Source organism: Maylandia zebra, linkage group LG7, assembly GCF_041146795.1.
Source record: "Maylandia zebra isolate NMK-2024a linkage group LG7, Mzebra_GT3a, whole genome shotgun sequence".
Classification (NCBI taxonomy): domain Eukaryota; kingdom Metazoa; phylum Chordata; class Actinopteri; order Cichliformes; family Cichlidae; genus Maylandia; species Maylandia zebra.
Window position 1 is genome coordinate 54,068,375 of NC_135173.1, and position 23,167 is coordinate 54,091,541.

At 40.8% G+C, this 23,167-nt stretch overlaps 1 protein-coding gene across 2 annotated transcripts; it reads left to right on the forward strand.

Moving 5' to 3' along the window:
• The first annotated feature begins 4,471 nt into the window (after positions 1-4,471).
• On the forward strand, positions 4,472-23,110 carry agpat2 (1-acylglycerol-3-phosphate O-acyltransferase 2 (lysophosphatidic acid acyltransferase, beta)). Of its 2 annotated transcripts, none has more exons than XM_004549859.5 (6): positions 4,472-4,902; positions 12,395-12,528; positions 18,569-18,744; positions 18,855-18,950; positions 20,210-20,282; positions 20,402-23,110. In XM_004549859.5, the coding sequence occupies exons 1-6, from the start codon at positions 4,718-4,720 to the stop codon at positions 20,557-20,559; spliced, it is 822 nt and encodes a 273-aa protein (XP_004549916.1). In that variant the 5' UTR covers positions 4,472-4,717; the 3' UTR covers positions 20,560-23,110. The 2 variants fall into 2 exon arrangements, with proteins under 2 accessions (XP_004549916.1, XP_076742807.1); XM_076886692.1 differs by having other exon boundaries at positions 20,245-20,282.
• Positions 23,111-23,167: the final 57 nt, after the last annotated feature.

Here is a 23,167-nt window from a genome sequence, read left to right on the forward strand (position 1 = left end):
TCTGCTGTTTTAGCAGGATTTCAGAGTTCAGCTTTTTCACTTTTTTTAAGCACAAATTTCAGTTTCTTTACCTCATTTCACAACAAAGTTCTTCCTCTTCACCTCTTTTCTGCTAATTTGAGCTTCTGCTCCACAGTGCACATTGTCCCTCTCATCATATCTTTGCTTGTGACCAGAGCTCATTTCGCTCAGAGGGTAGGGCATCTGCCGTGAGACCCGGTGGCAGAGGTTTGAATCCTACCTGTGACAGTTGCTACACATGTTCCCTGCTTGCATGCGCTCTGCTTTCTTGTGTGTCACTGCTCTCCAGTGTGTCATTACACATACAGCCATCTTCAGCAAGCACTTCTGCTTCTACACCTCTTTTCAGCTCATCTTTTTGCTTCTTTGCCTCTTTTCAGCAGAAATTCTTCTGATTCACCTCTTTTCTGCCAAATGTTTATCTTTTTCACCTCTTATCAGCACAATTCTAAGCAGCTTCTGCTAATTTCACCACAATTGTCACTCTCTCCACCTCTTCTTTGTGTGAATGAGTTTGGTGCACTGAGGTGAATCGCCGCCTTTAGACCAGAAGGGCCAGGTTCAAATCCTGCTCAGGGCAATGTTTTGTTTTTTTTTTCAACTTTTTCAGCTTTTTTCAGCAGACATCTTCAGCGTTAAGGCATCCACACAGCATTTTCGCAGGAAATGCAAATTTTTCTAGTTTTCATTGAATTCTGACCACTTTTGCACCCTCAGTTAATATTAAAACAATGTGAAAGTAACTACTAAAGACCAAGAGGACATAAGTGGAAATTCAACCGATGTTAAACAAAACAAATTACTTAAAATACTTCAGATTAATGTATTTTACTTATCTAATATTACAATTAATGATGTAATGGTGTTGATTAAAACATTTTAACAGTTCTATTAAAGACTAGGCTCTAACATATAAGCAGCAAAAGACAACATCAGGCTATTTAATTTATGAAATCAAGATTAGTTTACAATCATTTTGGTAAATTCACTCCTGCACTGAATGATGTACTTCTCTGGTCTGGATCATCCTAACTGTGAGCTACTTATAGTTAAAGGAGAACTCACAGACTGTTACTGCTTCAATTTGCCGAGTTGCCTCATCTACAAAAGAAACCAAAACCAAAAAGTGACTGAAGGACATGAAAAAGTTAAGGAAAGGGCATAATTTGGTCAGATTTTAAATTTTCCACCTAAGACATGTCTCTCTGTTTCACTAACTCATCCTAGCTAATATAATCCGCCTGAAGTATCAGTTACGTTAGCAATCTAACTTCAGTTAATGACATTTTTGATGTGTCTAATAATGACCATGGTGACAGTCATACATCTACAATATATGTCAATGTATTGCATGTTCAGCAATATGTACAGATGGGGTGTACCACTGTGCGAGGGGTGCAATGGAACAGTCTAACTGATAATAGCTTTTATTTCCCGGTTAACTAGAACGCCACATCTTTTCAACTAAATCACACTGTTATACACATACACTGTCAGATTTCATCAGTATTTTAACATTGATCCAACATTTATATAGCACTGAGATTTCAATCTTGACTATAATGATAATGTGGATGAAAACTCTGCATCAGTTTAATGTCATCTTACTATCTGGGGCATTTTATCTACCTCACATCTATACCAATTTAGAATCACCAGATCTCCCCTGTGCTTTGAACCTCAGTGTGTATTTAGTGCAACAGAGAGCTTGGATAACCTCCAGCTCTATTGCAAATTGCAAAATCATGCCACCTTTCCTAAGCAGTGGTTCCACTGCACATTCAGACTGCCAGTTTCCACCGTGTCCACCTTGCTTTACCCGTCCAAATGGATGAACTCATAACCACTGCTACATTATCAAGTGGAGTTATACCGTACACATTTAGTACGGTACCATACTAAAGATATCACTAAAAGACCTTTAATCTCTTCACTGTTTACCCTCTTTAACTTGGAAAGTCATATATTGTATTTCTGACAATAAATTGTACTGTTAAAAAATTCAACTGTGAACATGTGAGCCATTATATAGATACAGTGGGGCAAAAAAGTATTTAGTCAGCCACCGATTGTGCAAGTTCCCCCACTTAAAATGATGACAGAGGTCAGTAATTTGCACCAGAGGTACACTTCAACTGTGAGAGACAGAATGTGAAAAAAAAATCCATGAATTCACATGGTAGGATTTGTAAAGAATTTATTCGTAAATTAGGGTGGAAAATAAGTATTTGGTCACCTCAAACAAGGAAAATCTCTGGCTCTCACAGACCTGTAACGTCTTCTGTAAGAAGCTTTTCTGTCCCCCACTCGTTACCTGTATGAATGGCACCTGTTTGAACTCATCATCTGTATAAAAGACACCTGTCCACAGCCTCAAACAGTCAGACGCCAAACGCCGCCATGGCCAAGACCAAAGAGCTTTTGAAGGACACCAGGAAAAGTATTGTAGACCTGCACCAGACTGGGAAGAGTGAATCTACAATAGGCAAGCAGCTTGGTGTGAAAAAATCAACTGTGGGAGCAATCATCAGAAAATGGAAGACATACAAGACCACTGATAATCTCCCACGATCTGGGGCTCCACGCAAGATCTCATCCCGTGGGGTCAAAATGATCATGAGAACGGTGAGCAAAGATCCCAGAACCACACGGGGGGACCTGGTGAATGACCTGCAGAGAGCTGGGACCAAAGTAACAAAGGTCACCATCAGTAACACACTACAACGGCAGGGAATCAAATCCCGCAGTGCCAGATGTGTTCCGCTGCTGAAGCCAGTGCATGTCCAGGCCCGTCTGAAGTTTGCCAGAGAGCACATGGATGATACAGCAGAGGATTGGGAGAATGTCATGTGGTCAGATGAAACCAAAGTAGAACTTTTTGGTATAAACTCAACTTGTCGTGTTTGGAGGAAGAAGAATACTGAGTTGCATCCCAAGAACACCATACCTACTGTGAAGCATGGGGGTGGAAACATCATGCTATGGGGCTGTTTTTCTGCCAAGGGGACAGGACGACTGATCCGTGTTAAGGACAGAATGAATGGGGCCATGTATGGTGAGATTTTGAGCCAAAACCTCCTTCCATCAGTGAGAACTTTGAAGATGAAACGAGGCTGGGTCTTCCAACATGACAATGATCCAAAACACACCGCCCGGTCAACAAAGGATTGGCTCCGTAAGAAGCATTTGAAAGTCCTGGAGTGGCCTAGCCAGTCTCCAGACCTCAACCCCATAGAAAATCTGTGGCGGGAGTTGAAAGTCCGTGTTGCTCGGCGACAGCCCCAAAACATCACTGCTCTCGAGAAGATCTGCATGGAGGAATGGGCCAAAATACCAGCTACTGTGTGTGCAAACCTGGTAAAGACCTATAGTAAACGTTTGACCTCTGTTATTGCCAACAAAGGTTATGTTAGTATTGAGTTGTATTTTTGTTATTGACCAAATACTTATTTTCCACCCTGATTTACGAATAAATTCTTTACAAATCCTACCATGTGGATTCATGGATTTTTTTTTCACATTCTGTCTCTCACAGTTGAAGTGTACCTCTGGTGCAAATTACTGACCTCTGTCATCATTTTAGGTGGGGGAACTTGCACAATCGGTGGCTGACTAAATACTTTTTTGCCCCACTGTATAAGTGTGCAGATGTCTATACATGCATCTTTTACAGTGAAAGAGTGAGCCTGTGGTTTCTGTTTGAATATTTCACCCATGACCAGTGTGTTTGCTTAAACTCCAGTTTAAACACCATCATACCCTACCAGTGAAAAAGCAAACATTACCAACTTGTAAACACAGTTAAGTCATTTAATTTGTGGGTAATATAAAGTCGACATTAAAAAAAAAAACAATTAAAAAACAAAAAAACATGCTGATCAAAATATTCCATTAATCTTTTTATCACAGTTTTGTTTTCATAAGACTACACATTACATTTTATTCACTGCTTACACAAAGTGCAAATTAGACAGCCTTGCTACTGCCTCTAGTGCCAAGTTTAAAGTCCTTGCTTAGGATATTAAATTAGGATTAATGACCGATTGATCCTAATCTTCCAAATCATGTCAAGCAGAGCTCTTGGACGTCGCTGAAACTTCACGATCATCGCTACGGACAGTGTCAGATTATAGCTGAGGACTGGATTATCACTGCTAATCCAATTACACATGGTGTGCTGTAATCGGCTGTGAAACTACTGTAAGTAAGGATGACCATTTGGAGACTGAATAAAAAATTGTGAACATGCACTCGTACCAAATAAATAAATAGGAAAGCTGTGGCTGTACCTAGAAATTATTTCCAAGTTTAAACGCCTACTGGCATAATAATTGATGTGTGGTTTGTAACGCCCAAATCTCTGTCGATACTTGACTATCTCTAGTGACATCGGACCATTTAGTGGTCAAGCAACCGGAAATAGAAAAACTCACAACCGATGACGATTTGACTCCACCTCATGATACCATTTAGCAACAGATGAGCAGCGCTTCATGTTCATTTTGTCGGGCCAGAGTGAAGCACAGCTGCTGCCGTGGTTTCCTGAGGGAATACTTCACTGTGTAAATGTTTGTCGGGGTTGCGGTCCGTCCCTCCGTCCCTTGCACCGTAGCTGGCTGAAACCGTTAGCGGCTTCCTCATCCAGAAACACCCCGCGTGAGTCAGTGCTGCTGCTAGTTTCTGCGGCGGTTTCGCTATGGATGTGCTGTGGATGATACCGCTGCTGCTGCTCATGATTATTCCGCTCCTGATGTGCACCAGCAGCACGTTTGTTTTTTATTTCAAAAAGTTCTTTTACGTGGCCTGGATGATGGTCTTGGCCCTCATCGGTATACCTCTGTGCATACTAAAGAGCGGAGGCAGAGACATTGAAAACATGAGGTGAGTTTTGCAGAAATGTCGCTCGCGGCGCCGTCTGACAGCTAGCCCTCGCTAGCTCGTTAGCTGGCTAGCAACCGTGGTTGTTTATATTGAAGCATTTGGGTTTTTACTCTCAGCAAAAACAATAATGGCCTCATTGTTGCGAGGAGTTAAGTTGGCGTTACAGCAATGTGGCGCAGGAGGTGTTTCCTGCCAAACTGTGTGAAATTTGAAATAAATAAATAAGCAGAAAATGAAGAAATCCCTAATGCAGTTTTCTTTATCATTCGTATGCTACTATTAGCTCGCTTGGCACATTGGCAGTAGCGGCGTGTGGACATTAGCTAAAAATCAGGGCGCTAATGTGACGTTGCGTTCATGCTGGGTTAATGTTTGGTAAATCTTAACGCCAGAAAAGCAATAATATCTTTAGATGACGGATATTTTCAATGTATTTTCTGCAGGCACTTTCTTAGAATCCCAACCCATACAAGTATCCACTAACTTGTGCCCTCTGAACGTGTAATCCAGCACTGTATCCGCTCAATTTGTCCTGTCTCTTTAAATCTGTGTGTGTGTGTGTATATAAAGGAGTGACTCATTTATTGAATCCATAGTTACTAGTAGTGCTGATTTAACTTTATATTTCTGTCTTATTCCACCTCATTTCATTTCTGTATTTTATGTATATAAGTTTAGATTAGTTATTTATAGTTGGTTTACACAGCGTTGTGTATGTATGTGTAATGTGTATATATAGACACGTGTGTGTGTGTGTGTGTGTGTGTGTGATTTACATTGCTGTGCTTGAGAGCCACCATCTACCGGAACCAAATTCCTTGTATGTGTGTGCACATATATTTGGCCAATAAACACGATTCTGATTATCTGCCTCAGTTTACATCTGTGTTGGGGGCAGAATGTTAAACATTTTACACCTGACACCAAAATCAGTCACCAAAACTGATCCTTACTGTAGGAATGTAACGCATCTTCAGTGTTGGTGTTCACGTTGTAGGGGGTGTTGTTGTGTGGTTGGTTAAATCTAGTCAGTGGTGATGGCTTGCTGCACACAAATGACTGCATTTCAGTAATTACCCTGAAGAGACAGATGCCAGATGGCACTTTCCCCTGATTGGAGCTGGGTTACTGAATAGTTATGAGACCCATCCTCAATGCAACCTCACTTGGCCCTGAACTGCTGACAGCAGCAATGTCGGTTACAACAGTAGACCTTACTGCCTCAGTGCTCCAGGAATAACAATGTCACAGTCATGTTAGCTGTGCCAGTGGTGTCATGTTGCACCAGTGTACCGTTCTATCAGTGCAGAGGTTATCTGGACCGGTTGTCTGTGACAAAGTGACCGAACTGAGGTCAGACCTTAGATGAATGAATAGACTTTTTGGATGGATATTTTACACGGCAGACAGGACTGGAAGAGAGAGCATTGTAATTCAGAGGGTTCTGTCACCTAAATTTACTGTTACACCAAAGCCTGAAGACTTGCTTTCCAGTCACTTTACCTCTGAATTAAACCTGTAGGCCACAGCAGGTATCCCTGAGTTCGCTCACTCAATAACATCTGTAAAGCATCAAGTTACAGCTTGTTGTGCTTTCATTTCTTGAAACACATCCATTAATTTACGTTTAATTGAAACTGTTTTATCCGTCACTTATGTGAATGGCTACTTCTGGGTAGAGCAGGGCGATATGGCCAAAAATATTTATCACGATATATATTTGAAAATTTGCGATAACGATATAACTGACGATATAATTGATGCGAGACAAAATACAACTCCACAACATTACTAGCGCAAAAAGACAACCTTCCATTTATTTTCACTTCAACAAGAAGCTGGTTTTTATGTACATTAAAGCTTTATAAAAATGTAACCGTGCAAATGCAAATTCCTTGCTGACAGTTTAACCAAAAGGCATTTCCAGTAGAAATGTGCTGACATATCCTGAGCATAACCATGTATAATATCCACTGAAGTTAAAAAGAGGTGCTTTGCAACATTAAACTGCAGTGTGCAGTACGTATTTTTCGGACCATAAGGTGCACGGGATTATAAGGCACATTAAGCGAAACAAAGCAGTCAGATAAATCAAACTTTATTAAACTCATTCTTCTTGCTTCCTCCACTTCTGTACCATTGATTCATTAATGTTGAATTCTCTGGCAGCTGCTCTATTCCCATGTTGTTGCAGTATATTAATGACTAACCTCGTATTGTGGATGGATTATCTCAGTTGTTCTCCTGACTGAAGTTTGGTCCGTTTACAGCATCCTGCCATGCGATTGCATTTGTCTCCAACTATCAGGAACTTTAACGTTAACTTTTATAAGTGGAAAAGTGTTAGTGTTCGTCCTCCAGCTTCACTGTTTATGTTATGCTAACATAGCTGTGTCGCTAGCGATCACGTAGCACATCATTATATACCAGCTAGCCCAACTTCAGTAACCCTACAAACATCACTGCTGTTTAGTTTCCTGTCTTCATTTATGTTGGAAGTGATAGCAGAGCTGTACGTTTGAATTTTTTCAGAAATCTCTCAGTCAGAACATGCTATATCATGCTTAGGTAACTAGCGAAACTAGCAAGGTAACTTCCGCTAGCTTCCTGCTAACTTCTAACGCCGTTAAATGTAATAAATTTTGTTTTAATGGATGCCTGGAAGCTAAACTTCATAGTTACACCTGGTAAAGCAGCAATGCTGATCGTTTTACTAAAGATGAAAGAATTTAGACAGTTTTTAACGCTCAGTGATGCTGCAGTGTTGTTTGACCTGAAGCATACAGCGTTTAGGACCCAGATTACTCCCAGATTTAAGAGCATCTTAGTCCGACAAATACGACAACAACGATGGCCGCTTGCATGTTCTGCAAAAAAAATGTGCTTTGTTGTGTATCTGATGGACAAACACCAAACCAGTTCCACATCACGGAAGTTGCACCATTTTTACAAACCAATTCTGGTTCATATGTTTCACTCAACAATCGGCCATGTGCGTATGAAAACAAAGGCACTGCGCATGCGCGTTTTACTCCCATTCTATCGCGATATTTCATTTTCCTATCGTTGCCTAACATTATACCGGTATTACCGTGAACGGTATAATATGGCCCAGCCCTACTTCTGGGTATGGGTTAGTTATTAGGTAGGATCTCATGACAACAGATAAAGGACGGGTTTAGTTTTCTCACTCACAATTGCATGAGCTCATGTTCTGTGCTGTGTAATGGTGTCGAACATCAGTGGGAGATTAGTGGCCCTGTCTTTTTCGTAAAGGAGTAATATTGCCACTCAACTTACTGTATTGAAAACAACCAGTTTTTTTTTTTTTTTTTTTTGCCATAGTATTTCTGATGGAAGTAATTGTTAGCTCTGTCACCCTGAGACTGTGATTAGATGCCTGTCCTTTGGACAACCTACTCACCTTAAACTTGTGAGTAAACTCAATAAGATTGGCAGTTTTACATTTTGGCAAAACAGGTCAGGCTGACCTTTGGAGTGGCCACATTGCATATGATTTGTCCTCTTGTTCAAATTTGATTGCACTCTCAGGGTTGCAGATAATGAAGTGAACCAAAGTAAATGCTTAGTGGACTGATCATAAAATATAATTCAACAGCAGTCACTCATTACCCTTGAACATAGAGTTGCTGCAACACTATATCGTTGCATAACCTGTGGCTTTTACTTCAGACCGAATGTGTTATCACTGCACCACTATGTTGTAAGATAACCAAAAGACTACTCTAGTTTAAAGGTTAACAACATTTTTCCTGTAGATTACCAGTCAAGCGCAAGTGGAAACAAAGTCTACTACAGTCATCAGAAGATAGTGCTGAGAAATAGCGTACCACCACTTACTACTTTATATTTTGCTTATAAGGAGCCGGACTGTGTTGCATTTTTATTTAGAAGTGGTTGAGTAATGGTTCTGCCTGAAGGTTGCTTAAAACATAAAAAAGGGCACCTGTTATGTCCACACATTATAACTTATCAAAGAACCAATTTTAAATTGTTCAAATGGTGAAGAACGATTGTCTAAGAGAGTTTAGGCTGTGTTGAAGAATAAAGCTGGTCATACCAAATATTAACTTTGCAGCTTGTTAGAATTGTGCAAACTCAGTTGTTTTTTTTGTTTTTTTTTACTCTTTATGTTGTAGTTGCATGTATGCTTGCACATTTCAGTAAATATAGTACTTATGTCCTATATTTCCTACCAAAATCTAAAGACATGAATTGTGGTTCAAGACTTTTTTTTTTTTTTTTTTTTTTTTTTTTTTGCTATATTTTAGTAAGAAACTAGGTCCAGTGTATATTTGAAAAAAGAATAATCTGGTAGTTCTTTTTTTATTTTTTTTATTTTATTTTTAAAGTGTAGAGTAGAATCACTATAAAATTCTTAAAAGACTGCATGTGAGGCCTTTGTCAGCAGAAAAGGGTGTGAAATTAAAAAAAAAAAAAAAAAATACAGTTAAAAGTATAAAAAATTTTGCCCTTCATATTTTCCAAAGCCCTCTAGCAAACCGAACTGGAGTCTTTGCTGGACCAATTCTAGGTCCTGAGCCTTATGTTTGACACTCCTGCTTTCGAGTTGGCAGTATTGAGTTGGGATGTGCCTAAATCCTTAAAGCTGCTCCTTCATGGCACATTATTAGCATTAGTGGTGTAGTTTTAATGAGTATGTGTGGCATCAGATGCACGTTATGGCTGAAACTTGCTCAAAGATGGTTTTAAGTAGTTAGGTAGATGTTTTAGTCCATCGACACATTTTGTGTACAGTCATGAAACTGAGCTTAAATGAAAGCAGAGTTGAAGGTGAGTTTGGTTCCTGTAATAGCTGGTTTAGCAAGAAAACTACCCCATGTTACAAGAAGGATAGTTTGTTGTTTTTGTGACAGCAAGCAGAGGGAATATGATTCAGGGATGAGCAAGGTCTCTTTTGTAAGTATTATGTATAGTATTATGTATAGCCTCTTCCTGAGGCCGGATTGGTAGTGCCTCTGCTCTTTTTCGGAGAAATTTCATTCAGATTATTGACAGAAGCCAGTTTTAGTGTGTCACACAGCTAGTTTGCTATCCAAAATTAGTGGTACAGTTTAGCATGGAGAATGTTATGGGAGTATGATTGTTCAGCTGCAAATGTAAAGTAGCATTTGCATGATGTGTGAACTCTGCCTGAGCACATCATGGTTGTTAAGAATCACACTGAAAGTTTTCCAAGCCAAGGGGCACCTTGGATTTGTCTTAACAGAGGTCAGAGCTGTTATCATGTTTGTGTCTATAAAGGTTAAGCTTTACAAGTCCCAATAGATCTCATCTGGTGGATCAGACAGTTTCAGGCTTTTAATAGTTGCAAGGGGGAAAGAAAAGCTTTAAAAAAATGGTTTTGTTAGATCATCAAATCACATTTATAAACAAGCACATGCTGACTAACAAATAGCTACAGTAATCACGTCATTATTGAACTTGAGTAATCATGCACAGTGCAGCCCAAAAAAAACCTTGTTTCTGTTGAATTTTTTTTCTTCTTCTTCCCTTTTTTTCCTTGTCCATTGCCTCATTGCATCAGCGAACCTCAGGTCACGAATGCCCTGACAGTAGGGCTGCACGATTTTGCATAAAATGAGAATCACAATTTTTTTTTTTTTTTTTGGCTTAGAATTGAGGTCACGATTCTCTCACGATTTTCTTTTCCAATCCATCCATCTTCATCCGCTTTATCCGGGGCCGGGTCGCGGGGGCAGCAGCCTAAGCAAAGAGGCCCAGACCTCCCTCTCCCCAGCCACCTCCTCCAGCTTATCCGCGGGAATACCAAGGCGTTCCCAGGCCAGCCGAGAGATATAATCTCTCCAGCGTGTCCTGGGTCTGCCCCGGGGCCTCCTCCCGGTGGGACATGCCTGGAACACCTCACCCAGGAGGCGCCCAGGGGGCATCCTTGTCAGATGCCCGAACCACCTCAGCTGGCTCCTTTCGATGTGGAGCAGCAGCTGCTCTACTCTGAGCCCCTCCCGGATGGCCGAACTTCTCACCCTATCTCTAAGGGAGAGGCCAGCCACCCTTCGGAGGAAGCTCATTTCTGCCGCTTGTATCCGCGATCTCGTTCTTTCGGTCACTACCCACCGCTCGTGGCCATAGGTGAGGGTAGGGACGTAGATCGACCGGTAAATTGAGAGCTTCGCTTCTTTTCCAATATAAATATTTATTGCACTTATTAACTGTCAATTAACTTCGCAACAGTTGAAACTGAACATAAAAACAATAAATAATCATAAAAACAACAAATGTCTCACGTTTTGTTGTTGCCGCAAAATGTTGTACTGCTTGAAATTCCGTCTCCACCGTTGCTCGACACTGCGTGTATAGAGCAGGTAGTGCAACAATAGAAAAATAGTTGCGGGACGGCACTGTGTAGCGTTTGTCTAGGGTGTTGATCATTTTCCTAAATCCCTGGTTTTGCACAGTGTTGATGGGAGCCATATCTTTGGTCAGGTGATAAGTAATAGCCTCCAAAATTTCTTTGTGCCTGCGGGAGTTCGACGGGTACAGGGAAGCGCTGTATAAGGTTCCCGTTATTGATGTTTGGGTGGTTGACCGGGACGGATTTTCTCCTGTCACTTTTTCGTCATCTCTGACGTGCTCTCCGTTGTTTTTTCCCTGCTAATTTTAGCATCACACAGCACAGCTTCTGTATCACGTGGTATAAGGCTCCGCCCTTGTCATTTGTTGAACAGGAAGAGTGAGCGCTTGTTTTCATGCAGATTACGTCCCGGATAAAAATGCGGTACAGTCGTCGTTTTTTTTTTTTAAATCGTTGTCATTTGGAAATGAGATCGCACAGAAGTATGAATCGAGATCGCGATTTTCTAACGATTAATCGTGCAGCCCTACCTGACAGTTTCTAGTAAAATTTCCTTGTAACATGTTTTTTTTCTTTTAACCCTAACTGCAAACAGATTACTTTTTTGTGATACTTGGAGAGCGCTCCCATGGAAGCCTATAGTTTTGTGAGTTATTGTAAGGTCAAAAGACGGCTGCTTTTGTTGTTGTCAGCAGACTAGCTCTGATAAACGAACTCTTCACTACCTGCCTATCAGAGTAAGACAGATAGTGACTATCTTGCAACGAGATAAAAAAATTAAATGTTCAGATAAATAAAAATGTGCATCTACTTTGACTAATCACAGCCTGTGTGTTCTTTTATGTAATGTTTGTCTTGAGGCAGGTGGATGAACATTGCTTTGTCAATGGTTACTGGAGCGTTATACTTGGTGAAAGTAATTATTTCCCCAACCAGGAAAAAAAACAATGCTTAAAGGGGTGTTGAACATGATTAATTTAGCCTATGTGTTTAAAGATAGTTGTGATTATATTGCCTGACACATTCCGCTTTTGTTTCTACCTTTCACAGGGCTTTGGTTAGTAATATGCAATACACTGGCATCATAAGTAACCAGTACATACTCACTGTATTTAACCTTTTTCTCTCTTTTAGGATCATCCGTTTCATGGTTCGACACGTCAAGTATTTGCTGGGTCTTCGATTTGAAGTGAGCGGTTGGGAGCATCTGCAGACCGAGGGTCCCTATGTCGTCATCTCGAACCACCAGAGCTCCCTGGATGTTTTGGGTGAGTCTTTTAGTGCTTCTCTGAAGACGGACGTTTTTGATATTGATTTAAATGCTTTCAAATACAGTCATACAATCAATTTCTTTTGGCATTTTAGCAAAAAATATAATTGGTGAAGCAGATAGAAAGGGCATGTGGATAAAGAGAAGGGTGTGCAGTAAAGGTCCAGCTGGCTGGGAATTGCTGGGATCCTGCTTGGGGCATTTGCACCCATGCAGGATGTCTTTACTGCTCTGTCACCAGGTAGGCCTGTTTGATGACACACTTAAAGGTTATTTGAAACACATTCAACTCTCTACTTATAAATGGTCATAAACATCAGATTGAAACGTGTTGAAAGTTTAGCAGTGACAGCGTGTCTCATCTGTTTCTCACTATACACCGACTTTTAATCTGAGAGGAAGAATGAAGCAAGGCAGTCATGCGGACGGCAGATTTGTCTCAGCTGTAGTTTTTGTGCTTTTAAGCCCTACAGACTCAAGAAAACAAACCAAGAGTAGGAAAAAGAGAGAATCCTCACCAGGGAAGAGTTGTTTTACAGTGAGTCCAGTTCATCCTGAGCAACTTGATACCAGATATGATGCATGCGGTCCTGAACATTTTAGCTGGAGGAGCAGCATTCCTCTGCAGTAGATGCATGAGTCCCAGATGGAAGAATTGTACCGTTAAGTAGGGCTGGGCGATATATCGAGTTTTTTTTAAAAATATCGATATATTTTCATATGAGATATAAGATGTGACAATATCGTTTATATCGATATAGTCTATGTTACGTTATAATTATACTTGTGGAGCCGCAGGTTTGCCTCTCTTTCGTCCACTTTTGTCTCTACGCAACGTTACTCGGCCTCGCCTCTCCTGCACTGAACACAACTCCCCCTCCCCCATAGCTTCACCTGCAGGCAATGACAAGATGAAAGCGGAAAATCTCCGTTAGCGAGTTACCGTGCGTGGGGCTGGATGGCGTCAACGTGTTAGCGAGCTAACCGCGCTAACGAGCTAACCGCGCTAACGACATGCAGCCCAGAAGGGGCTGCACGGCCTAAAATCCTTTCCTTTTCTCAAAAATCGACAGTGCGCCTTATGTATGAATTCTGGTTGTGCTTACTGACCGCGAACCGATTTTATGTGGTACACAGCGCTCAGCAATCTGTCAAAAAATGTTTTAATATGACTTTGGTAAAATGGTAAATGGCCTGTATTTATATAGCGCTTTGCTAAGCTATGGAGCTGCACCGCTTGATGGATTGTCAGAGGATTACGGCTACCAGGGAGGAGCCTCGCGGAGTGATACGTACTGTGTGTGTATAAGGACCACAAATGGCACCTGTTCAGAGAGGTGGTGCAGCTGTGAAATCTGTCTCTTTGTTATTATGCTCAGCGTCTATTAGTTTACATTTTGACTGCACAATTGTGAGCTTTTTGTTATGCACAAAAACAACATTGTTTTCTTTTATTTATGGACCATGATTATTTAATATATGCTGATAATTTATTTTTGAGTAATATCTACGCTGTATGTAAATAAAAGTGCCCGTGTGACATCTGGGACACAGTGTGACTAAGAACTCTCTTTTTGTTCTTAACTTATGGCTTTAAAAAGAAAAATCGAGATATATATCTTATATCGCCATCCAGCTAAAAAATATCGAGATATGAATTTTGGGTCATATCGCCCAGCCCTACCGTTAAGCTCCAACCATGGGAATTTTTGAATCCCACCTTAATATACGGTACATGTGACAAATCTCTACCTCATGACCTAAAGTAGGAAAGGAAAAGCTGATATTGAGCCTCGTCGACTGATGGCTAATTTAATGTCTGCTCCAATCACACAGGCCGAGAGACCAATCAGGGCTAAAAATGTATTTACCTACTGGCTTTAGGAAGGCGCTTTTGTGTCTTGGTGAAATTGAACACAAAGAGGTTTAGGATTACTGTGATTGCGCTGGTCACTAGCAGATTACTCTCGTCACCTGTACATTTTGTAAGATGGATGATGCCAACTTGTCTGCAAACAGTTGCCAACTATTCACCAAGCAGTTAAGAAAATTTGAATTGTAAACACAAACTGAAAATAGGAAAATGTTGTGCTTTTGGAAATGTGTTCAGTGGCCCAACTTTACTTTGGAGGCATTTTGCAGCTCCAGTTTATCGCTCTTCTTCAAGTTTTACTACCAGTCTGTGGTTAGTTCCCCGGTATCTACAGACAAGTTGGCTTCTTCATGCAAACCGCTGGCAAAACCACAAAATATGCATATTAAATAATACAAGAACGAATCTTGAATATCAGAAGAGTTCATGTCACCTGTATTCTGGTCAGCATGTAGTGATAGCTAAACTCAAGCCTGTGTGAAAGCACAAAAGCAACCAGCTAACTGGTACAGATGTTTGCAGTTGGCTCAGTTCCTGCACATGTAGTACCAGATGCAACTTGTTTTTGTGTCAAACTTTATCCTTGGTCTCTCCTTTTGAAAGTCATATACTACTATCTAGAGCAGGGCGATATGGCCAAAAATATTTATCACGATATATATTTGAAAATTTGCGATAACGATATAACCGACGATATAATTGATGCGAGACAAAATACAACTCCACAACATTACTAGCGCAAAAAGACAACCTTCCATTTATTTTCACTTAAACAAGAAGCTGGTTTTTATGTACATTAAAGCTTTATAAAAATGTAACAGTGCAAATGCAAATTCCTTGCTGAAAGTTTAACCAAAAGGCATTTCCAGTAGAAATGGGCTGACATATCCTGAGCATAACCATGTATAATATCCACTGAAGTTAAAAAGAGGTGCTTTGCAACATTAAACTGCAGTGTGCAGTACGTATTTTTCGGACCATAAGGTGCACGGGATTATAAGGCACATTAAGCGAAACAAAGCAGTCAGATAAATCAAACTTTATTAAACTCATTCTTCTTGCTTCCTCCACTTCTGTACCATTGATTCATTAATGTTGAATTCTCTGGCAGCTGCTCTATTCCCATGTTGTTGCAGTATATTAATGACTAACCTCGTATTGTGGATGGATTATCTCAGTTGTTCTCCTGACTGAAGTTTGGTCCGTTTACAGCATCCTGCCATGCGATTGCATTTGTCTCCAACTATCAGGAACTTTAACGTTAACTTTTATAAGTGGAAAAGTGTTAGTGTTCGTCCTCCAGCTTCACTGTTTATGTTATGCTAACATAGCTGTGTCGCTAGCGATCACGTAGCACATCATTATATACCAGCTAGCCCAACTTCAGTAACCCTACAAACGTCACTGCTGTTTAGTTTCCTGTCTTCATTTATGTTGGAAGTGATAGCAGAGCTGTACGTTTGAATTTTTTCAGAAATCTCTCAGTCAGAACATGCTATATCATGCTTAGGTAACTAGCGAAACTAGCGAGCTAACTTCCGCTAGCTTCCTGCTAACTTCTAACTCCGTTAAATGTAATCAATTTTGTTTTCATGGATGCCTGGAAGTTAAACTTCATAGTTACACCTGGTAAAGCAGCAATGCTGATCGTTTTATTAAAGATGAAATAATTTAGATAGTTTTTAACTCTCAGTGACGCTGTAGTGTTCGTTTCACCTGAATCTTACTGAGTTTAGGACCCAGATTACTCCCAGATTTAAGAGCATCTTAGTCCGACAAATACGACAATAACAACGGCCGCTTGCATGTTCTGCAAAAAAAATGTGCTTTGTCGTGTATCTGACGGACAAACACCAAACCAGTTCCACATCACTGAAGTTGCACCATTTTTACAAACCAATTCTGGTTCATCTGTTTCACTCAACAATCGGCCATGTGCGTATGAAAACAAAGGCACTGCGCATGCGCGTTTTACTCCCATTCTATCGCGATATTTCATTTTCCTATCGTTGCCTAACATTATACCGGTATTACCGGGAACGGTATAATATGGCCCAGCCCTACTACTATCATTATTCTATGTCACAATGGTTATACATAACAATTCCTTTTTTTCTGGATCTAAGTAGCTACTATTTCTGAGCCGTACTCCAATTTTAACGCTCGTTCCTTTGTATGCAAACAGGAACTGGGGAATATGTAAATAATGACAGCTACATTGTGGGTTATGCCATGCGAAAACACTTTGTGATCAGACTGCAAGATTGTCTGCGGCAGCCGTGATGGAGCCAGACTGTGATCTGGTCTCATCCTGTCACAGTTTAGTTCTTCTCAGCCAGCAAACAGTGGAGCAAGACTTTAGCTGTGCCACCATCTACAGCTTTATAGCTCAGTTCATTAAGGGAAAGTCTGCACAGGCTACTCACAACTTATTGGAACCGAATGTTAAGGCCTTCCAGGTGTATCTCACTTTACACTCCCACCTACTTAAGCAACGGTCACCTTTTCTGGTTTGTCAGACAGGCAGTAGGCATGTTAAAACTAGGCCAATTGTTAGATTACTGCATTCCAGCTTTGTGTTGGTACACAGTGCTTGTCAGAACAGAACAGTTTTCACAACCTCTGTTGATACAGGATCACGTGCTGTTTGCTTCTCAGCAAGCTGAATAATACAAAACCTGGTGAAGAAACAAAGCACGGGCACAGAAAGAACCTGTTACATTGGTATGGGTTTTTAAACATTCTTTACATACTGATCACTTACTGTATGAATGAAATGTAGGCCTCGCAGAACCCTGTCTGAGCTACACACTGGTCGAAAACAAAAGCATGTTGTAGAAAGGCTTCGATTCCTCTTTTATTTATTTTCTTCAGCTTGTATTGTTGATAGTTGAGATGTCTTTTAACAGTATCTCATTCTTCCCTGTTCTAAACCTGAGTGTTGAGGGACGGTTTCTCTCCATCAGTGTGTGGGGGAGAGGGTTTTTCAGCACCGGTGAGTGATGAGGGCAGGCTCAAGGCCAGGGTAGTGATAGCAGGAGGAGAGCTAGGCGTCTAATTAGCACTGACAAAACTCAGCATGCGGTTTGTTTGGCGTCCAAGTTGCCATGCCGACTGCTTCACCCCAGCCATTAGGAGATGCTGATCCTAGAGCAGATGTTATATTAGTTTCTTCACCTTTCTGAGCTGCTTTTTCAGCTTGGTTTAAATGCATCTGCTCACCTGCTGTTTTCAGAGTAACATCTTATAAAGAGATAAGACAAAGAGGCCAAAGCATGGATGTTTTCATCTGGTCACTGATCCTTCTCTGAATGAGCTCCAGTCAAAAGGCAGAAACATGTGATTTCAGTTTGGGTGTTATCCCCTTCTAAGAAAGCGCCACTTCAGACATGTAGCGGTGCTACAAATATCCCATTCTGACCACTTATCAGGGTTCATATCCAGCTCTTCGTGGAGGTGGACTCTCTGCTTTGAGAGGGCGTATTTTTAAAGTCTCTATGGTATAAGTGCATTGCATTTGGGGTATTATTTAATGACTGAAAGGAAGACAATTTATTATAGTAAAAGTTCTTATTGACTCTCTGTAACTTGTCATATTAGCAAACTTTGAAGCTACAAAGCAGTTGCTTGTAGAAAGCTGTGCGCTTAACTGCAATGTCTTTAACTTTTATTTTAATTTATTATTTTTATATTTTAGTTTTAAAAGTAGTTTTTGTGAAAACTGTCACCACAAGGTGTCACCGTTTCACTAGGTTGTAGTATAGCATTACATTTTTATTTTTTTATGGACATTTGAAATATGTTTAATTTTGAGAAACTGCAGTCTCTGTGCTCTTCTAGCTGCCAAAATAAGTCGGGTGAGTGTGATAGAATCATGAACTCTTTACAAGTATTGAGCTAACATCTGGTATATCTCATTTTGGACACAGCAGATTGGACTTACTGCACCATCTTGCGGTTCAAAGTGGTATTACATGGAAGTACAGCCAAGCCCTGTTTGTACTACAGTTGTCTCTCATACACTGCACAAAGACATCTTGGAAATGGAAATGATGAGCTGTTGTTTCTTTGCCAAAACCAAAAAACCCCACTATGTACATACAGTAGCTGTGATGGTTCTAAAAGTTTCATGATCCTGACGGTTAAGTCTCGTTTTGTCTCTCAGGCTTGATGGAGATCCTACCAGACCGCTGCACCACAATTGCTAAGAAGGAGCTGATCTATGCCGGTACAGTGGGCCTCATTTGCTGGCTGGGCGGGATCGTCTTCATCAACCGCAAGAAGACGAGCGATGCCAAAAGCGTGATGGCTGATGCCGCCAAAACCATGTTGGACGACCAGGTAACCTGCCTCCAGTTAACACAAGAAACATCTTCATCTCAAGGTTCTGTTGTAGTCTTTGTTAGAGAATGTGAGCTGGTTAAATCAACCTTGTCTTATGACTTTCACAGATTCGTCTGTGGGTATTTCCAGAGGGAACCCGTAACCAAAATGGCGACCTGCTGCCCTTCAAAAAGGGTGCTTTCCATCTGGCAGTGCAGGCACAAGTAGGTTTATTTATTTGCTTTAAAGATCTTAAATCTTACCTTGTACGTAGAGTGAAGGAGCGTTAGAGCTCTTCTAGCTTTTTGCTTCATCCATACATGTAAACATCCTGTTTATTCTCTTTACTCTGTCAGGCTGTGATGATTCTGTTGGTATTTCAGGAAGCTTCTGCCAGCTTAGGGTTCCCAATAGTGAGGGGGCCGATTCCAGACATGTGGGGGAGCTAGCAGACTTATGTGGGGCAAGACTAAATTATGAAATCATAATTTAGTAGAGAGCACAGCTTGCAGCCAGGTCATTTTCTATGATATTTTTTCGGCATTGTGTTTGACACAATGCTAGTGCGCTCTCACAAAGTGATTGGTGGGACAGCAGCAGACATGACCTCCAGTTCAGAATGGCTGCAGCTCAGCTGTGCAAATTTATGAGCTTTATCTCTGCGTGCATGCAGGTGGGAGGTCTCTGTTCTCCAGTTAATTCATATTTTCATAGCAACACTCGGGGTCAGAAAGGTGGGATAAATTACACATACGCAAAAAGAAAAACACTCTCGAATGAGACCTAGCCATGAAGCTACAACGGTGTGTGCATGTGTGAACCCAGATTTTGTAACTTGCAGCTGAAGATCGATATCAGTCGGGTTCAGATATGCACCAGAGTCTGCAAAAATAAAGCCCTGCTGCTCCTCGTTAGAAAACACATTAATATTTTGGTAAGAGGTTCTTACGCTTTAGAGCGCTTGCTAACGCATTCTCCAAACAGTGTTTAGTGGATGTTAACAAAAGCACTTTGTTTGCATTTGAAGTGCCGGAGTAACTCCATTTGAAATGTGTTGAATACAGTCTGTTTCATCTTTCCCTGATGGCTTTTTTCTTCTTCTTTTTTACACACTTGAGACTGTTTCTCTCTCTGCATTTGCTTCTGCTGAGTTAGGCCAGCCTTTTCATTCGTACCCGGCCGGCCAGATTGAGTGGAAACAGGACAGCCCCCAGGGGGAGCCGCGTTTGGCTCAGTCAGCCCCGCTGAAGGGCCACTCGGGGCCTTGAGACAGAGCAACTCGGCCTCTATTAGCGGGAGTGGAGGAGATGGAGAATGCTTGTGTCATGCTGAGTTTGTGTGTGTTTGAAGAAATGTGCTGCTGGTTTAATCAGGCATTTCGGCCTTTTTTTGATTGGTTTAGAAAGCATTTCCTTTTAGGGCTTCTTTTCTGTCTCTTTTCTTATTTTTGCCTTCGTTTTTTTTTTTTTTTTTTTTCTTCCAGGTACCCATCATACCTGTCGTTTTCTCCTCCTACAGCAACTTCTACCTACGGAAAGAAAAGCAGTTCAAATCAGGTAACTGTCCTCAACTTTTTAATTTGTGTTGGGTCAAATGACAATAACATTAAAACAACAGCTTGATGTTCCCCGAGACTCCTGACTCTAAAGTTTTTTGGGGTTTTTTGCCCCTGCAGGAATCATCAGATTGAAGATCCTTCCAAAGATTGAGACAAAGGGGATGACTTCAGACGATGTGGCATCCCTGTCTGACAAATCCTTTGACCTGATGCGCGCTGCCTTCCTGGACATCTCTGACTCCATAACCCGGAGCAACGGGCCCGTAAGGCACTGAACATTGATCTTCCACCCGCCCTCTGTTTTTTCAGCCCCATGTCTGAGATCCACCCCTCCCCAAGGCCCCCCCACTCTCCGCCCCAGGTTGTCCCACCGCCTTCAGGAAACAATGTGACACAAGTCTTTTTGTGACGAAAGCTCTTCATGTCTAGTTGACGCCTGGTCCGGTCCACCTCTGGCCTGAGCACACAGCACAGTCAGTCCTGACCCTCACTGTCGCAGCAGCAGCTGCTCTGCACTTTGTGAGCGGAGTGACGGACGGCGAGCCAAACAGTCTGGGTGTGTGTTGTTCATGCATGCCTTTTGGATGGCTCTGTCCACCTTTCATCCTTGCTTTGGAAATCTCAGCTTTCTTATTGTCTTACTTTATTGCTGTTTTCTACTTTTCTTTGGTTTTTTATCTTCACCTGCTTTTGTTCGTTTTGCCTTCTGTTCAGCAGATAAACTTTGCGGGGTGGTTTTTTTTTTTTCCTGATCATAAATGTCAGTGGATATTTATGTTTTCCTCTCATGCTGCCTTGGTTTTAGTTCTCTTCGGATGCTTAAACAGACATACACAAAATCAAAGTACCCCATCTCATTTCTTCGCTTTTAGTTCTTTTCTGTTTCTCCCCTTTATGCATTCCAGTCTTTTGCCCAAAGACAAAAATGAGTGCGGGTCTCCACAAAGTGCGGAGCGTGTGGAAGGAAAGGACACCCACGACTTTCTATAGCTCTGTCGCTCTAGATTGAACTCTGTATCCACATTGGCTCATCAACCCAATGACCAATAGCTCCATGACACGCTTCATGATGTCAGAAGGCAAGGAATGCAAGATACCGTGTATAACAACAGCACCCATCTGTACTGGATTTATGGACTTCAGTGAACTGATCAGTTCTCAGTGTCGTATGTTGGTGTATCCCTGTACATTCTTCCAGTTTGTCTCTCTCTCCAAAAATGAATTGAAGCAACCGGTCTGCAGCAAGTGTCCTCCAGCAGTGCTCTAAACTCAAACTCTAATTTCACACTCTTGCTTTGTTGTTGTTGTTTTGTTTTTTCAGGATCACCTTTATGCTCCTACTCATATACAAAGTGTCAAAAGAAGTGAATTCTTTAAGTGCAATGTCCAACTGTTTCAACGTTACTACTGTTCCAAAGTGCGAGCTACCTGCTGTGCCATGACAAAGATGTTTTGGGAGGTTTCCAATGTGCGTGGGGTGGTTTATTTTTGTTTGTTTGTTTGGGTTGTTGTTGTTTGTTGTTTGTTTTTTTTTGTTTTTTAATTACTATCTCCTTACGGTCTACTTAACTGGTGACCCCTGAAATTATTTAAGGCAGTTCTTGCCATAAACAGGGGGAGGAAACCTATGAGATGATTTAGATCTCTAGTATTTGTTCATTTATTAGGATTAAATCAAGGAATCCCAAAGTACTAACAAACTCAAGGATCTAATGACTGAAGATGTGTTATGTTGATTGGGTGTGATGGGAAGCCTGTTTTTTTTTTTTTTTTTTTTTTTTTGTTTTGTTTTTTTTAATCCTATGAGAATAAGTTATTATATTTAGTTATGATGTTCTGATTATTTAACCTCACTGGAAACTATTAGATTATTTAAACAGGAAAAAGTGCAAAAATTTGGCCTGAATTTTGATTGTTGGCATCATTGGGTGAGTTTTGGTTAAAATGGATTTGTTGTATGATTTGTACTGAAAATGTCTTCGGACCACTGACTGAACCGCTTTCGTTTACACCCAGGTCTTAGTTTCACTTCGCTCAGAGTGCAGCCACAAAAATTATTAATTCTGCCCATCAAACACAATCTGAGAATGTACCACAGCATTCAGGACAGTTGTTTGTTACTAATTGCAATTTTTGAAAAAAATGACTTTTGCTTTCTTTATTAAAACTGTGACGTTGCTTTGCATGTACTTGGCATCAAATGTAGGTGACTTATTGGGTTGAGCACAAGGCATTAGGCTTAGTCTAACCTTGTTGTGCGCACTGACCTCCTGAGGAGCTCATGTGAATGGATTTATGGATACTTTGGTAGTATGCCCTGCTACGTGCGTTGCTGTTCGTAGTTGAGTGCACTTAGTGAGCCCTGCTTTGGTGACATGTGAGAGTCTGATTTCAGACAAGTTCCTAATCCAGTTTGGATCATAAGCCCTTACTATTAATCAATACTAATAACTCACCAACCTGTTCTCTATTATTATTATTATTATTCCTATTATTTTATGATTATTATCATTTTTTGTTATTTTTCTTTTTTCTATTCTTTTTTCTATTTTTTTTTTTTTTTGGATGGGGGGGGGGCTGTCTAAGACCAGTTTATACCTTTGCAGCAGGTGTTTCGAATGTTCAAAAAGCACTCTACCAAATCGGTTTCTTTCCAAAAACAATCTATACCATATACATTTATTTAGTGGAGTGTGCTATCCATTTATTCCCTGTTCATTGTGTGTGTGTGTGTGTGTGTGTGTGTGTTGGGGGTGTTTTGTACAACAGATTGTGATTTTGTTAGCTTTGGCTAACAGGCTCTGCAACAGTCCTGCCTGTTTAATTCCCCCCCCCCCCCCCTTTTTTTTTTTTTTTTTTTTTAAATTTATATATATAAAATCT

Excerpts from the sequence above, each read along its gene's own strand:
- agpat2 (XM_004549859.5), top strand. The coding sequence starts at position 4,718 with ATGGATGTGCTGTGGATGATACCGCTGCTGCTGCTCATGATTATTCCG. Across the intron at positions 4,903-12,394 it reads AGAGACATTGAAAACATGAG|GATCATCCGTTTCATGGTTC; the intron begins GTGAGTTTTGCA and ends TCTCTCTTTTAG. Across the intron at positions 18,745-18,854 it reads AAACCATGTTGGACGACCAG|ATTCGTCTGTGGGTATTTCC; the intron begins GTAACCTGCCTC and ends TGACTTTCACAG.